This window comes from Prosopis cineraria, unplaced genomic scaffold (genome assembly GCF_029017545.1).
Source record: "Prosopis cineraria cultivar Desert tree isolate PC_DT_omini unplaced genomic scaffold, ASM2901754v1 PC1, whole genome shotgun sequence".
Taxonomy (NCBI): domain Eukaryota; kingdom Viridiplantae; phylum Streptophyta; class Magnoliopsida; order Fabales; family Fabaceae; genus Prosopis; species Prosopis cineraria.
The window spans coordinates 9,940,506-9,958,206 of NW_026555332.1; the positions used below are offsets into that span (position 1 = coordinate 9,940,506).

General features: G+C 32.1%; 3 protein-coding genes across 3 annotated transcripts; all 3 read right to left on the reverse strand.

Moving 5' to 3' along the window:
• Positions 1 to 1,746: 1,746 nt before the first annotated feature.
• LOC129296138 (protein ACCELERATED CELL DEATH 6-like) lies at positions 1,747 to 14,279 on the reverse strand. Its single transcript, XM_054934729.1, has 4 exons — positions 13,696 to 14,279; positions 11,269 to 11,397; positions 9,585 to 10,135; positions 1,747 to 2,301 (listed from the first exon to the last, which is right to left on the reverse strand). Exons 1-4 carry the CDS (start codon positions 14,093 to 14,095, stop codon positions 2,284 to 2,286), a joined length of 1,098 nt encoding a protein of 365 aa, XP_054790704.1. The 5' UTR covers positions 14,096 to 14,279; the 3' UTR covers positions 1,747 to 2,283.
• LOC129296143 (protein ACCELERATED CELL DEATH 6-like) lies at positions 8,412 to 9,250 on the reverse strand. Its single transcript, XM_054934736.1, has one exon. It carries the CDS (start codon positions 9,085 to 9,087, stop codon positions 8,416 to 8,418), a length of 672 nt encoding a protein of 223 aa, XP_054790711.1. The 5' UTR covers positions 9,088 to 9,250; the 3' UTR covers positions 8,412 to 8,415.
• Positions 14,262 to 16,196, reverse strand: LOC129312362 (ankyrin repeat-containing protein ITN1-like). The gene is made up of 2 exons (XM_054954967.1): positions 15,458 to 16,196; positions 14,262 to 14,347 (listed from the first exon to the last, which is right to left on the reverse strand). Exons 1-2 carry the CDS (start codon positions 16,194 to 16,196, stop codon positions 14,262 to 14,264), a joined length of 825 nt encoding a protein of 274 aa, XP_054810942.1.
• Between the last annotated feature and the right edge of the window lie 1,505 nt (positions 16,197 to 17,701).

Below are 17,701 nucleotides of genomic sequence, written 5' to 3' on the forward strand. Positions count from 1 at the left end.
AGTTTCATAACATGTTTTCAGGATGACATTCTATATGAAATTAGTTCATGACATAAGTTTGAATAATATCTTATCAATGCTTGTTGATTCTCATTTGTAGCATAGAGATGGTTTGTTCAAATCGAATGGTACAATTTTGCAAATTTATTTGGAAGGAAGGATGACCTTGCAATTTCAAAGAGGGTATCGATTTTGCTTAGCGATGGCTAATTGGAGATTTTATTTCAAATCCATCCCAAACAATTTTGAAATACATTGTAGGACCAAAAAATTAAATTGAAATTATATTTTGCAGAGAAATAACTAAAATATCATCCAAATAATTTTTCATAACTTAACTTATTATTTTAGTAATATTACTTGTTTGGGACTTCAGTTGTTAAAAAAAATTAATTAGAGGGCTTTTGTTATCTCCCCAAAACATCATTTGATTTTGTTAATGCTTTGGTCCTGCAATGTAATTTTATAATTGTTTGGCACTGACTTAAAATAAAGTCACATCTCTTTTTTGTATAAAGTTCTCTCATTAGGAGAAAATTTATGGTTCTTTCTTATCGGACGCGTGCAAATTTACAATTTGGTTTCACAATTGGTGTATGTAAATTTGGTTTCACATTGAAAATCATAAAAACCTTACAAGAATCGCGTCTCTGTCATCTTTGGACAAATGAAATTGCTTAGACAAATATCAGAGGAAAGCAACTTGCTCACGAATCAAAATGCATTCATTGGCGTGATGTAGCTTGTGCTAGTCCTGTAATTAATGACTTTGTAGATTGACAATCTTAATAAGTTTAGTAATTTTAGAACATTAATCTATGTAATTTCTAGAGTAAAACCGTCTTTGAATTTATTGCTTCCCTTCTGAGAAGATCTACATCATGGTCATACTCAGATTTAAGACAACAAGGAATACAAAATAACTCAGGGCGAAGAATAGAGAATAATCACAAAATCATAATATCAAATAACAATGGCTAGAGGATTAGAAAACAGAGCATGCATAAATATTTGATGGAGAAGTAAAACCAGAAGAGAAACACATAAATACTCTGTCCAGACAGGGGAAGGGAATGAAATATATCAGAGGGAAAGAGGCTCATCAAAGTCATTGATACCTGATTCATTCAACCCTCTCCTCCTATATAGCATTGGGTTCACATTTAGCATTCTCTCCCCTTTCTGTTATTTCTAACAGCATCATATAGAGCGGCAAAAGCACTATCACTGTTCTTCAATGATCCCAATATACGTGTCCTTTATGGACCCCACAAATATTTGGATGACTCGTGACATTACTCTCCCCATAGAGATTGACCTCGTCCTCAATGTCAAAGTAAAAATAAATGCAATGAAGGATATCATTCGGTATATAAAAAGTCTCTAACTTTCTGCTGTACACTAATAATCGTTGCTGCACCAAGTAATTCTTGGATCAGTGCATATTCTAAGAGCCAAGGATTCCACATTCTAGAAAGCTTGCACCTGCTATGCGGTTCATAAAAATGAAAAATCAAGAGAGGTAGTAGTCTAATCTTCATGCTCCACAATGAACCAGCATGTGAGTATATGACAGGTAGAAAAATAGACCCAATATCTTCAAGGTAAAATCCAACTAGTGGCAATAAAAATAGGCACACAACTAAATTAAGTCCATCTTGCATGCCTCGTTCTTTGGGAAACAATTCTATATTGATATCAAGCACAAGAGTTGTAGTCCAAACTAGTCATTTGGCGATGTCAACCCACATGTGCAAACTATGAAAGTCACTATTGTCTATGGAATTCCACAAATCGTGAATAAAAGATGATGGCCACTGTAATCCTTGCAATGGCTCCTCTATTTGCCTAGTCCATGCAAGCTCTCTTTCCTAGTTGATTTGAGCTAGTCCATTAGCTTTAACAATAGCGTCTGTAACATTAAAATAGGTAAGACCACAGCATGGTGAGGTACCATTCTTGTCTCGTAATAACACAGAACTAAAAGGAAACCCATATGGATCAAATTGTGCTTCAAGCTAAACAGAATATTTGGAAGGTAAAAATGCACAATCACAGCTTCATATATTAGCAACCATGAGAAGAACAAGAGTGGTATGCCACAATCAAACTCCTGAACACAAAAAGGTAAGAAAGTAGGAGGAATAATACAAGACAGTGGAGGCATCTTCAAAATACGAACCAAAAAGTGAATGGGCTCTTTACCTGTTAATATGATTGGAGTAGGAGCACATGGTAGATTACAACTCAAGCCCCCATAATGGTCATAAGTACCAATGTCATTCAAGCACCAAGCTTGCTCTGCTTCTCCAAAACCAATGTCATGATGGCAATGATTTAAGGTCAATATGTTTCTTAAATTGCTATGCTTCTTGTGAGAAGCATCAAGAATAAACATATTCACGTAGGGATTATCAACAATAGTTATCGAATGCACAACATGCAAGAGATATGAATATCTAGCTTGAATAGATGAAATGAGAACCAAGTGCTGAAGAAGTTCAAGTATCAAGCAAACACAAAAATAACATAGAATCATGGCGTAAGAACTAAGATCCAATACCCATCGAACCATTGCCCCATCAATTACACATTGCCACTAAGGTACCAATTCAATATTTTCCAAGAGAGCAAACCCACAACTTATAGTCTGGTCATATCCTATAAACTCATGCAACACATATGGTGATTCAACTACTATTTAGGATCATATATCAAGAAGATATTCAAGCCATGAAAGATCCATGGTTGAAAATCTATCAAACAAATACCCATAATTAGTTGGCGGAGCACAATGGTTACCAATTTGTGCTTAACATGAGCATCTAACGCATAAGATTTATTGCAGAAACCTATGAATGGAACCAAACCATAACAATTGCAGGAGAAATGGTTATGGTGGGCCCAAGATCAACGATTAAATAATGATTCTAGCTAAAAAGAAATTTTTACTGAACAAGATATCCTCTAAAATTAAGTCTATAATACTTGAATTCATTATACCAAAACCCAAACCCAAATGTTTGTAAATTGTATCGCACACAAATAAGAAGAGAAATGAAGATACCTAGATCAAATATCAAGTCATTGATAACCCTACGATAGAGTACTGAACCATGATGAATAGTTTGGATTGAAATAATGGAGACCAAGGATTATATTGCATATCTGTCAGTATCTAGCAAATGAAGAATTTGGAAAACCAAGCTGCTGTAGTAAGAGGTGGGATAAAAGTATCAAGCACCAAAATTGTACCCCTAGCCATGGCCATTATATGCCTTAGAATTAAGGATGCAGAATACCTCCATAGGGTAAAGGACGGTAGGTCATATAAGTCTTAACTAGGCTAGAATAACTGGGGCCTAACAATAAGGGTGTACTATGGGTAACAAAAAGAACCAATCAAACTTGTAGGCTAAATGAATTGAGATAGGTTGAGGAAATGCAGGCTTGAACTTATTAGTGGCACCATGGAACAAGGAAATGGAAACCTCATGTTAGAGCAGGCCATCCACATTAATTAGAGGCGACAACAAACTTACTTCAGAGCTCATAAAGGTAGAGTCAACAGAATGCACAATGGTATGGTTATTGATTCCTCATCAACAATCTATTTACATGATGTCAAAATGGCAGAGTTCTCAAGGATATGATCTCCAATCTCATCACTCTATTCTAGAACGGATTCAATGGTCGTTGTTAATAGGACCTTTATAGTCTCAATTTCCCCAATAAGAATAATGAGTGGCATCTTCTTGAGAAGACCCAAACTAAACCTAAAAGATCCATCAAAGCAACAAGTATAGCTTCAATTCAATCAAAGTGAGAATAATCCTTCATTGCAACAAGGGCAGCATCAATTCAATGAGAAGAATCATCACTATGTTCATGTTCAATCTCTCAACAAATTTTTCATGGTCATACTCAGATTTAGGAGAAGAAAGAATGCAAAATAACTTAGAGCATGAGGAATAGAGAATAATCATAAGATCATAATATCAAATAACAACGGCTATAACATTAGAAAACAAAGCATGCATAAATATTCAAGGGAAAAGTAGAACCAAAAGAGAAATACAGAGATACTCTATCTAGATAAGGGAAAGGAAATAAATACATCAGAGGGAAAAAGACTCATCAAAATCATCAACACCTTATGTAACATCCTGAAGTTTCAATCCAAAAAAACTAATTACTAATTAAAGGGTAAATTAGTAAATTAGTGGATTAGTTAGATAATCAGAATTTTGGATGGCAGGTTGAGGTTTTGACTTTTTTAGATGTTGAATGGATAGGATTGGGTGGAAAAATAGTATTCTAAAGTGAAGCGTGTGAGCACGGTGAAATTTTCCACGTTATGCCATACGTCGTAGCATATGCTGCATGCACTGTGATGCGTGGCCTAAAAATTTGACTATAAGTTTTATGGATTAGACGTGAAGAGAAAGGAGAAAAGAAGAAAAGGAGCACAAGTGAGAGGAAAAGAAGGTGTGCTCTACTAGGGCAAAGCTTTATGACCATTTAGGAGATATTTTTAACATGTCGCTTGCCGAATAAGTTTCGTACCACCCTAAGCTCCAATTCTACACTAATTTTTCTTAGTTTAATTTATAATGAAAAGGCTCTTTAGAGTGAAATTAAAATTTTGTGACTAGTTTGAAAGTTAATATCTAAACATTGAAGTTATAGGTTTAATTTAGTTGAAATTAATAATTGAAAATGGGTAGAAGTTTGATTAGAAGTATATCAAGGCTACTGTAAGTGCCAAGAGGATTTAAAAGGATGAAATGGATCTAGGAAGAATAGATGGAAGCATTTAGATGTTTAATTATCATAATTAGTACTCTTAGTGAATTTGATAATTGACTTAGGGTGCTAATTTGTGTAGATTGTCATAAATATTATGTTGACTATGTAAAAGGTATCCAAGTAAGGACAATTGTACCACAAGTAACCTTTCTTAAGAACAAAAGGTTGAGACAACTAAATAATTGGTTATGTTTCTTAGCTAATATCATTGTATATGAGTGAATATGAAAAATATGATCTTTGCGATTCTGATTTAATGTGTTTTGAAATGTGCATGTCTTTAACCTTCAACATGCTTTAACAGTGTTGATTTGGTTTTTGATAGTTTTAAAAGAAAATTGTATAGATATATTTACACTTATAAGTATACTTATAAGTATGGAAATAAGTAATAGTGATTATATGCATGTGACAATAGCATGATCCTGACAGTGGGTGGAAGTTCACCCTCTATGTGTGTGTGATGGAGATGTGTGTATAAAGAAATTCATATAGTTAGGCTGGCACCATGGGATATCCAGTGTAGCATTTTATTTGAGACTATTACATAAAATATTTAGGCAGTCTAACAACTCCCTAGTACTCAAGATGATGTAATTAAGAGTCAACAACACCCCTATTATGTGTGTGTGTGTAAAAGAGGAAAAACCATAGTCCCTAAGTAGGGTAGGCTACCTTTGGCTCGGTGTGTTTACCATTAAAGGTAAACTCAGATCAATATGTGACTGGCCTAATAGAGTCTATGATTTCAGTCAGGGTGCTTGAGAGGACTAGTGGATAAAGGATCATGTTAGTATGTGTGGTTTTTATGAAAAGGGGCTATAAATGCATATTTTATATATATAATTAGTATTTAAGAATGTTACAATGGTTTTATTTACTTGTATGTGGTTATTTCTATTAGTAGACATTTATTGAACTATTTTAATTATTAAGATTGTGATCTCACCCATAGTTATTGATAATTTTACAAGGTCTAACACTGAAAGCTCGAGAGGGAAAGATTCGGGCCGAGATTAGAGGATATCTCTTTAGCCCACTTGGAGTTGGTGTAATGAATTTGCTTGAGTAAATATAATGTTATATATAAGTTGTCATAAGATAACATATGCATTAGAAAATGATATTGCACTTATGAGTGTAAATGTGTAACTTGACCCTATAGTGTTTACATTAGTGATATGTGTGATTTTGAGTTATCCATATTCCAAGTACAATGCAAGTGCATGCGCATGTATTATGTTATAGTAAAAGTATGCAAAGTTTGGCCAGATGTAGAAATGTGTATGAAAGTGATTTTTGCCCATGTGTATGTGAATTGGCAATTTAGTAGCCAAACTTGTGTGTATGCATGATATTAATTATATAACTGGTGAGTCAGGTGTTAAATGTCTTATTGGATATGATCAAGGTCCTAGAAATGGCCATTGACACTTGGTTTGGAATTGAGAAGCTTGGGTGAGTGAAAATGACTTAAAATGATCATTTTGCATTTGGTGCCAAATTTTCTAACAAAATATAGGATTTAAATGAAATTAGTGTCATTACTTAGATTTTAAGATAAGCTTTGTGTGGGCACTTAAACTATCTCAATCGGACATTGGATGTGAAAACAACGCATGTCAAAAATTCACATCAGCGACTTATCATGACAGAAAAAATTATGTCATGTGCGTCACGACGCGTGACACAAAACTAGAACTAATAGCTCTGTATCACTTGCCGCAGTGCATATGCCACATGTCATGGCATATAGTTTAGTTTTGCTTAAAACTGTCACTTTACCTCCATTTTTCCTTGGTGCTTTGTATATTTGGTTTTTATGCTTCCATTGTGTATCAATAAAACTTTTAACCTTTTGAAAATATATTATTTGGGTGAATAAATGTGTTAGTCTGTAATGTCAGAAGGACATTATACCCTACTCATTCTATCCACTCCTCATGTATAGCATTGGGTTCACATTTAGCATTCTCTGCCCTTTCTATTATTTCTAGTTATAGAGCGACAAAGGCACTATCACTCTTCTTGAATGATCCTGATACACTTGTCCTTTATGGACCCCACAAATATTTTGAGGACTCATGACAATCTATTAATTATAGAGAGGGCAATTATTCAGATTTAGAGTTACTATTGTGTTTTGGAAGACACATAACATAATTATCCTTGACGACAGTAACAATAAACATTGGACTCTAGTTTGTTATCTCTACTGCTTTGTTTATAGTTGGAGAGAAAATATAAGAAGAGAGATAATATTTTTGTTTTCTCTATTTTATCTTCTTTCTATTTTCTTTCTTTCAATTTTTTTATCCAAACAGGGGTACATGTTTTGTTACTTTGGTACTATCAAATTTGCAATTGGTAAATTTTAAGTTCCTACTTCTTGCCATCAGAAAAATCGTACCACACAAAAAGGGAAATTTCAAGGGCTTAGTTATAAAAATCATGATTTTTTATAGCATTCCAAAATCTAACCCCACAAAGATGTAGCTTTAAGCCAATTAATCATTTAACCAAAACCCAAAAAAAAAGAAGAAATAGTCTACGTCTCAACTACAATTTTGAAGAGGATGCAACAGCAACTTATATCATATATTTATAAATATATTTGGAGAGAGAATGGCCCAAGAAAAAAAAATTCACTCATATAATCTCTCTTTTTCTCTGCCCTACTCGCAAGTCCCAATTAATATGCTGTCCTTTTTTCACAAAAGCAAATAATTGAAAAGCATAGAGCCATATATTATCATCAACTTAATTGATTTTTAGAAACAATGTGCTTGAATCCTTTATGAATTACATCAAAATTAAGTTTTGGACTATATTTTCTTTGCATTAGGACAATATACTAATTCTTTCCAATCTCTTTCCCACACTTCTTGAGGATTACAGTATTTGCATATTTTTTGTGCATAAAGTAAAGGACTAAATAGAAATTGGTTCCTAGATGCTCAGGTTTTGCATATGTTATCCTACAAAGTACAAAATATAGTGATAAGTGTCTAAGTTCAATCTATCAAAGAAAATATAATTTTGCATTAGTTCATGAATATTTTTTTTCGACAAAAATTTAGTTGATCATATTCATTTACTTTGGTAGACGTAGACCTATACACAACCACACAAATCCATAAGCTTTCCTATACTATCCTCAAGTTCATCCATTATTAGATTTGCATCAAATTTAAGGCAATTGTAAATTTAAAGTTATAAAAGAATAATATAAACTGAGTAGTTAAAATGTATGGTTTAATCTTTAATTCACTCTAAACTTAATAAAAGAAATCAAACAATGACTCAAAAGTGTTGTATCAAATTAACTAGAGTGGAAGATAGTTTCTTATAATGGTAATCCAAAAGTATTAAGACCATCAAATATAATAACAGCAATAGTAGCAAAAAAAAGGCTTATCCCATAAAGTGAGGTTAGCTATATATATAGATTGTACGACATCATTGTGTTCTATCATTTGTTAAGATCATCAAATGTAACAATGAAGGGAAAAAAGAGAGCAGCTAGACTAAGACAAAATGTCTAACATATAAGAAACAAACTTACTTAGCCCTCCCTCCCATGAATATGCTAATATTCCATAAACCTCATTTGCTAGTATTCCCACTATCTTTATCTTCTTTTATTACTCTCAAAGCTTTCACCTTCTTCACCTTGATCCCATAACTTCTAGAAAATGGAATGATCATCTTGAAAATGAAGTAAGTAATGCGAGGGAACAAACAAGGATGGGCTCCTAGAGGGTATATCAAAATAACGTATACACCCAGAAACATCAAAAGGAAGATGATTCCTATAATAATCACAATATAAGCAAGCCAAGTCAAATTACTCATTACTAGATTTAGGGCTGCCATGAACGCAATAGACATTGTCACTATAACCAAAGCCACCAAATTTAATGCAAAGTATGTGGCACTAAATGCCACATGAAAGTCGCCAATTTGAGCCCATAATAGAATGAAAGACCCCATTGTAGAGCTATACATAGCTATCGCATCACAGATTGTGAATACTTGGAACATTTTTCTATTAGCCAGAGTGGCCATGCCTCTTCTCTTTATGTTTGTGTCATCAAAGCTATTGATACCCCCTGGTAGTGTAAAACCAGCAGCAAAGGTTACAGTGGCAACCAATATCGCTACAAGTAAGATAGTGCTAACACGGTCTTTATTCCACTTAATTTGAGGTTGTTCTGATTGTAAATGCCTAATTCTTCTTCCTTTTTCACTCAAGGGCACCCCAATAGATCTCAACATAGCAAATGATAGGTACTGTAAAAGATAAGATATGCATGGTTATGTGACTGACACATGTTGTGGACAAAATGATTTAGGACAAACTACAAGGCAGTAAAATATAACATGCCTCTGAATGGGTTAGGACTTCTAAAGTGCTTTTTCTCTAAAGTTTTGTATAATACCTTGCGCCTTCCCAATTTAGTATTTCATTTTTCTTTAGTTCATTGGCTTCTACATAAAATAATAAATATTTTGATATCTTGAATTCCTAAAATGGTAAAGTTGTGTATTTGAAGCATCAAAATGTTGGAATTTTATAATTTTTTTTGTCAAAATATGAACTTTACCATTTTAGAATTTCAAGTTATCAAAATATCTCTTATTTTATATTAAAGTTAATGATAAAAAGAAAAAAAGAAAAACAAAGTTTTGAAGGTGAGATCATATTACCAAAGATATTAGAAAAAAGATATATTAGAAGGCCCTGCTCTCTCAAGAGATGAATTATGTCATACCTCTCTAACTGTTGGTGGTGTATTTCTTCTTTGGATAACAATATCACGAGCTGTCAGCCCTTCATTATTGGCAAGGTTGACATTCAAATTTTTCTCATGTGTCAAAAGGAGCAATACCTTCAGGTGTAAGTATTTGGCAGCCAAATGTAAAGGGGTATTTCCATTTTTGTCTTTCTCATTTAAGAGATTCTCAACTTTTTTCTCTCTCAATATGTAATTGACCACTGTATCTTTTCCACCTTTTGCTGCAATGTGAAGAATATTCTGACCTTTTTGGTTTTGTGATTCCATGGGATCAAAACATGTTCGTTGAATGAATTCCTGGACCACGTTAACATGACCATTTTTGCAAGCAACATGAATAGGAAGGTAGCCTTTTGTATCACAGACACACTCTAGCATGCTTTGGGGACTTGCGTTTACAATGGTTCGTACACCTTCAAGATAACCAATGGATGCTGAATAGTGTAGGGGCGTCCTGCCTTTTTGGTCTCTCAAGTACATTAGCTCAGGTCTCACTCTCACTAATTCCTTCAGCGAAACTGATGATACTAAAAGACGCACATGAATTATAATTAGAAAATAAAGACTATTGTTGGAAAGTATGTATATATATATATATATATATAGATCAAATTATCGCGTTCTAAAATTTTGTCCTGAGTTTTGAAATTGTAAACCATCATGCTCAGAGAACTTTCTTCTCATCCCTTTTCTACTACTCTTCAAATAACTATTGGCTCCAATACTCTTCAAGTTTAAACATGATGTATACAAATGGCTTATTTGAAGGAGTTGGTTACAAGACTTTGGAACGGTTTATACAAACTTTGTGACAATTAATATTGGAAATGTTGACAGACCCAACTTTCTGATATAGTCAAAGAAAATGAAATTTCTCTTCACCACTTTGAAGGCACTTTGTGCTCTCAGTTCTCACCATACCTAAGCCCAAGAACGAGAAGAAACTATAGCTGAACTTATAGAAAGGCAAATTTGGACTTAGTAATGCTCTAATAAGTTGGCCCTCATAATAGTTGAGGCCAAAAGTCCTTTTATACAAATTAATTAAGGATGTATTTGGATTTCAATTGAAAACAATCAATTAATATGATTAATTTTAATTATAATTAATTATATTATATGATATAATTGATTTATAAAATTGATTAATACCATTGATTTTAAGTAAAATTGAAAAACAAAATTGAAAAATTAAGTAAAACCATGATTTTGCATAAACATATCTAAGCATTTTATAATATGTCAAAATCAGTTATAAACTCGACAACAATATGTTTTTAAAAATATCCAAATACACTTATTGTATGTTAAAATTAATTATGAACCAAAAGCCATGGTTTTTTTTTGAAAAAAAATTATCTAAACACTCTCCAATGTATGTCAACATTAATTACAAACTTAAAATCATGATTATCTTATAAGCTTTATCTACTTTTCAATTATACTTCCACAAAAATTTGTCCAAAAATAATAAAAACTTTATTTTATAATTCATGATTTTGTGTTTATAATTAAATTTAACATATATATTGGGTGTTTGAATATTTTTAAGAAAACTATGATTTTAAATTTATAATTAATTTTGATATATAATAGAGTTATGAAATCACAGTTTTCACCATTTGGATTAATTATCTATTTTATCCAAACATGCACTTACACGTTGTATCCTCTTGTTCTTGTTTATGGTCTTGTGCTGAACTAGCAGGCGTGGTCCCAACAATGAGCCAACTCTCCATCATGGACAAATAACCATATCCTGTCTCTTCTGCTGCAGCAATCCTTCGTCCTGCAGTAATTGTTTATGTAAAATTCTCGGGAAAGAAAATTAAACTTGATAGTAAAATGAAATAGAAGAGGTAAAATATTAGAATTTTTTACACTATAAAGAAGAGAAAATCACTCCAAGGTCCCTCATAGGGATTCTAATTATCAAAAGGTTCCATGAAATGTATAAAGTATCTCTAAGTCCCAAATCTATTATTTTAAGTATATTTTCCATTAAATTACTAAAATACTCTTACATTACCTTAAAAAAAAACCATCAATTGTCAAAGCTCCAGTGACCAACAATGGAATAATTTTGGGAAGGGTGATCTTGGAGATCACATGGTTTCCAAAAGATATATGCACCACTTGGCAATTGAACCCTTTTGATATATATTCAAAAAAATTGTGTATACATATAGAACTTGGGAAGGAAGGTTATGAAATAGAATATAGCAGTCAATAATGTATAACGTACTTATTATTCACTTTAGGTGACTTGTTAATATAGAGAATATGTTCATTTAGTAATCATTGATGTATAAGGTACTTATTATTCACGTTGGGTGACTTCTTAGTAAAGAATATACCCATTCAGTAGTCAATAATATGTGAAGTATTTATTAGGTGACTATGCCCACTTAGTAGTCACTAATATATAAAGTACTTGCTATTTACACTGGGTTTTTTCATTGTTAATGAAGAATATGGTTATTTACAAGTGACCAAGTGTGAATAACAAATACTTTTAGGCTTATATTTCAGTGACTACTAAATGAGTCTATTATCAATTAACAAATGACCCATAATAAATAATAAGTACCTTATACTTTAGTGACTACTAAATGAGTACATTCTCCATTTACAAGTGACTTGGCATGAATAACAATTGCCTTATATGCTTATACTTAGTTACTACTAAATGAGTATATTCTCTGTTATTTAAAAGTGATCAAAGTAAATAACAAGTACCTTTTACTTCAGTAACTGCTAAAAAAGTATATTCTCCATTTACAAGTGACAAATTGTGAAAACAAGTATCTTATATACCAGAGAGTATTGAATGAGCATGTTTTCTATTAACAAGTAAGCAAGCATGAATAACAAGTGAAAAATAGTGAAATAGAGATTAACATAGAAATAGTTATTTTTAATAGTTTTTCCTAACATTTAATAAGGGCAAAAAAATAAAGATGAACATAGAAAATAGTGAAGTTTTTTTATAAATAAGGCCAAAATTATTCTTGTCACTATACCCTATAATTAAATAAGATCAAAGGAGTAATCCTTTCATCCTAAATTATAAGACACTTTTGGACAAAATTTCACATATCAAGAAATTTCAATAAATACACTTAACAATCTTGTTCTTTTCAAAATAAAAATATAAATTTTTAAAAATACCTTTCATTTAATATATTAAAAAGCAAGAGAGATGAGAATTAAATAGAGAGAGACAGAGAGGGTAATATTTGAATATTTATATTAATAAAATATTAATCTTCTCAAAGTATCTTATATAATTTGGGATGTCGAATCTTTCTCAAAAATGGTTATAATTTGGAAACGGATGGAATATATTTTACCAAATTTGTTCTTCATTAAGGTGGAGTAGATCTGGATCTCATTAATGTGCTAACCATACTTTAATTGCCTTTAAGTGTAAAATAGGAAAAGTATCATTAATGATTTACAAATACAAGTATACTCCCTCTAGTCCCTGTTATGTTTATAAAGTATCTCTAATTATTTTATTGTAATCAAGGAGAGGTAGCTAAATCCTTAACTTTATTTACAAATAGAATAAATTTTTAATTTTACCCCTATTTAAAAGGAAATCTTTCAAATTGGAGTAATATTGGGGGAAAAAAACATAATGAATACACCATTATCAAGTGTCTGATATTAAATATCAAAAACCCTACTAAAAGGTGTGTCTTATACTCCTCTGGTCCTATTTATAAGTTACTTCCAACATATTTAACTAATACTAAAAAAATTTTAAAATTCATTAACTCTGTCTTAAAATTTAATAAGTTCTCGACTTTGCCTTTATTAAATATATATATATATATATATATTTCAATAACATATTTTCTCTTTCCAACATTCAACAAAGAGCCAAAAAGAAAATTTATGGTGAAAATATAATGACGTGATTTATAAATAAGATCAAAAAAATTCTTCTCTCTCTGCCTCATAAATAGGACTAAAGGGAGTAATAAACTCAAAAGAGAGTATGAGGATAATATACCAATAGAATTATAAGTAGTTGTTACTTGCATCATACATAATATTCATATACATATAATACAAGTACCTGAATTCTCTGCCAGAATAGCAGCAACAAGTGGAGACGATCCTTGGTGGTTCTCCCTATCCTGGAATGGAGCTTGCAGCAAAAGTCGAGTTACTCCATTATTTCGATTGTGAATAGCCAAATACAAAGGCGATTTACCTTCCTTGTTCAGAAAATGTGCCCCATCTTTATCTTTTTCATACAAGAGTTTTGCCGCTTCAACACTATTTGCCATCACTGCCTCGTGCAGTGCCGTGTTCCCATGTTCATTCCTCATCCTCCACAGTGCTTCTTCATTATTCTCTTTGTTCATTTTGTTCTCAAAATGGTTCTTATAACTTTTGATAATAATACGGATTGAGGATTGGTCCCCATTTCTAGCACCAACATGAAGAGCTGTATCTCCTTTGTTATTTCTCATTGTGATCAGTTGAGGGACGAGAGTAGCAAGTAGCTCTAAAATCTCTACTTTCCTATACTTGGCTGCAATGTGAAGTGCAGTGTTTCCTGCACAGCTAACAATGCAAGATACATTCTTTTCGTCTGTCACACGTACATTAGCTGTCTCTTCTAATGCTAAAATGAAATCAATTACGGACCCAAAAAGGATTAGATGCCAAAAATTTTGATGTTTGAATTCCCTCCGACCACAAAGCAGAATCCTTTGGAAACCCTAGAACAAAACAATTAATGATTGCCAAATTCTTGTGAAAGTAACTTTTTTACATTTATCACTCGTATAAAAACAAGAGGGACCAGTAATAATTAATTCTATAAAGACAACGTTAATTATCTTTATTAGAAAGTGTTGATGTAGTAATTAATCCTTTTCACAACACTTTATTGAAATCGATCATATAATTATAAGCTATTATTCAAAAATTATATTGAACCATCCACTTCAACTAGTCAAATCAAAAGCCGATTTTTGGTTGGGTATAGAATAACTCCCAAAGTTAGATCCTCAGAGAAACGTTCAATAATTGATCAAAATCAAGCCAATAATCATGATAACAAGTAAGGACCACACTAAAATGTATTTAACACAACTCAACCCCTTGCTTTTTTGTTGTTGTGCACATTGTTCCTCTTATTAAAAACATTCATATTTGAGGCTGCACAATCGCCTAAGCACTAAATGTAGGCATGCATTTTCTTTTAATAAAAATTCAAATTTTAGTTTGTGATATCATGTGAAGAGCTAATCCTTTCAACTAAATTGAATCCCATTGATTGCTTGTTGTTGCTTCATGTGTGACTTCACTTAATTTTTTAAAAATTTAATAAATTTTTAATTTTATCCTTATTAAATATACATAATTTAATTACATATTTTCTCTCATCATCAACATTTATGCTCTACTTGTATGGATAGAAAAGATGGGGAAAAAACATAAAAGGAAAATAAGTCTTCTCCCATTTGGTTGAAAAAGAAAAAAAGAGAAGTGAGAGAAAAAATGAGATGTGGAGTCCACCACATTTTCTCTATTTAATTAGTAAAATTTTAAATAGAATTAATAAATTTTAAAATATTTTTTTAATTTCAATTAAAATATTAAAAGTTAAAAATAACTTATAAACAAGATGAATGAGAATATTAAGGATAGGAGAGAGCATCATTTCGTCAGAAATGCCCCTAATCCTTTCTCCTAATTAATTAATGAGGGAGCACCTCCATTAATTAATAGGGACAATTTTGTCAAAAAAATAAATACAGTAAACAAAAAGACTCCTTTAATTAAGGGCAAATTAAAAAGGGTGTTATTATTGCATCATCAAGTACCTGAATTCTCTGCATGAAGCGGGCAGGATCCTCGGTGCCTTTCCCCGTTCGGAAATGGAGCTTGCAGCAGAAGTCGAGCAACTTTGTAATTTCGATTCTGAATAGCCAAACACAAAGGCGATTTACCTTCCTTGTTCTCCAGGTGGGCCCCACCTTCATCTTCTTCAAACAAGATCTCTGCCACTTCAACAGGACCACCATATGCCATCACTACTGCCTCATGCAGTGGCGTGTTTCCATGTTCATTCCTCATCCTCCAAAGTGCTTCCTCATTATTCTCTTTCTTCAAATATTTGTTCTCAAAATGCCTCTTATAACAACTGAGAATAATATGGATTGAGGATTCGTCCCAATTTCTAGCAGCAATATGAAGAACTGTGTCTCCTGTGTTGTTTCTCCTTGTGATAAGTTGAGGGACATGAGTAGCAAGTAGCTGTAAAATCTCTACTTTCCCATAGTACGCTGCCATGTGAAGTACAGTATTCCCTGCATTGCTAACTTGTCCAACAATGGAAGATACATGCTTTTTATCCGTCACAGCTGTTTCTTTCAACGCTTCAACGAAATCAAGCACCGACCCAGAACGGATTGCCTTACACAATTCAGCTGCCAGAACTTTTGACGTTTGAATTTCCTCCTGCATCTGCATAGAATCCTCAGGACGGCCTGTGAGATTTCTCTCTAAAGGAGATTTCATCAAGTCCTCCATCATTTGACTGCACCGAGTATCAATATCCATTATCAGATGCTTCTTCTATCAGATGGAGCAACAATAATCCAGGTTCCTAAATATTATCAGAAAGGCATGTCTGATCTTTGAAGGGATATCAACTTAAATAATAAAAGCGCAGCATCGCTTCTGCACAGAGCGAAGCACTTTCCAAGAAGAAACCTAAAAAAAATGCTTGACTTTCAAATAAATATCAAATCATCCAGAAACTACCTACTACTATACATTATAAACCATGAAATTTCGCGTCCAATTCATTTCATAGCTTGTTGGCTCAAACCTACACGGCCGCCACACCAATCTGGTTGCTCCGACTTTTGAAGAACGCGGAGATGCTGTGGGCGCATTAATTTGAACAGTGTGAATAATGTCAAAAACACTGATAAGACAAAATTGATAACGTTCATTTTCAAACATGTAAACATGAATAACTTCGATGACTTTTACTTGAAACATGTAATTTGTAAATGGCTTCCTATTACATTTCTTTTTTTTTTTTTTTTGGCCTACGAACAATAAGGAATTTAAGAAGACAGACTCAAAAATTGATTTTTTTTTTTTTTTGTCTTCAAATTTCTGCAACCTTTCGCATGAGCATTTTTCTCAACAAGAAAATTTCCTTTCGCGTGTAGCTTCCTTTTGCTGGTCTACTGTGGGCTGGAAGTCGAACTTTTAGTGTTAGAATTGATCATTTTTAAAATGGGCTTCATAATTTTTAAATTTGATTTACTGAAATAATCATATTTAAAAAAAAAAAAAACAGTATCAGCCTGAAATATGGGCTCCTACGGCAAGTAGCTTCTCACAGTTCTGATATACAGGGTATACCATTACGATTGTTCTTCTCCTAATCAGATGGAGGAACAACAATGAAGGTTCCTTAGTATTATCAGATGATACGCTATATTAGAAGGCATATGTCTGATGTTTGAATTTTTCATCTTTAATAATAATAATAATAATCACACCAACAACTTCTGGTTGACAATGAAGCTCAGCTTCTTGGCGATGTAGAGCGAAGCACTTTCCAAGAAGAAACCAAAGTATAGAGGGTGCCCAAGAGTTTCACTCGCAGGGTCTGTTGTCTGAAATATTTGGACGCCCCTTCTCTTACCGCTTTCCTCGTTTTCGCAGGGACCAATTATGTTAATTTTCAAAATAAAATTACTCTAACTCTTAAAATGTAATAATTTTATTAACGTCTCTAAAAAAAATTTTTTATCAATAGTTTAAAATTAAAAATATTATTTTATTCTTATTAATAAATTATAATTTCTTATTTATTTTTTATTATTTTTTGAATAAAAATTATTATTTGTTAAATAAAAGTTATAATTGAAGTTTGTTATTTTAAAAACATATTTTTTAATAATATAAATTACATTTGATAAGTTTTAATTTTTTTTATTTAACTTTATAATTTACAGAATAAATATTAATTCTTAAATAAAAATTGTGAATGAAACTCGTTATTTTTAATAAAAATAAAATAATTTTTTAAAAAATTTATTGAC

Excerpts from the sequence above, each read along its gene's own strand:
- LOC129296143 (XM_054934736.1), bottom strand. The coding sequence starts at position 9,087 with ATGTTGAGATCTATTGGGGTGCCCTTGAGTGAAAAAGGAAGAAGAATT.
- LOC129296138 (XM_054934729.1), bottom strand. The coding sequence starts at position 14,095 with ATGAGAAATAACAAAGGAGATACAGCTCTTCATGTTGGTGCTAGAAAT. Across the intron at positions 11,398-13,695 it reads TATTCTGGCAGAGAATTCAG|GACGAAGGATTGCTGCAGCA; the intron begins GTACTTGTATTA and ends CAATTACTGCAG. Across the intron at positions 10,136-11,268 it reads AGAACAAGAGGATACAACGT|TATCATCAGTTTCGCTGAAG; the intron begins GTAAGTGCATGT and ends TGCGTCTTTTAG.
- LOC129312362 (XM_054954967.1), bottom strand. The coding sequence starts at position 16,196 with ATGGATATTGATACTCGGTGCAGTCAAATGATGGAGGACTTGATGAAA. Across the intron at positions 14,348-15,457 it reads GCTTCATGCAGAGAATTCAG|GGTTTCCAAAGGATTCTGCT; the intron begins GTACTTGATGAT and ends GTTTTGTTCTAG.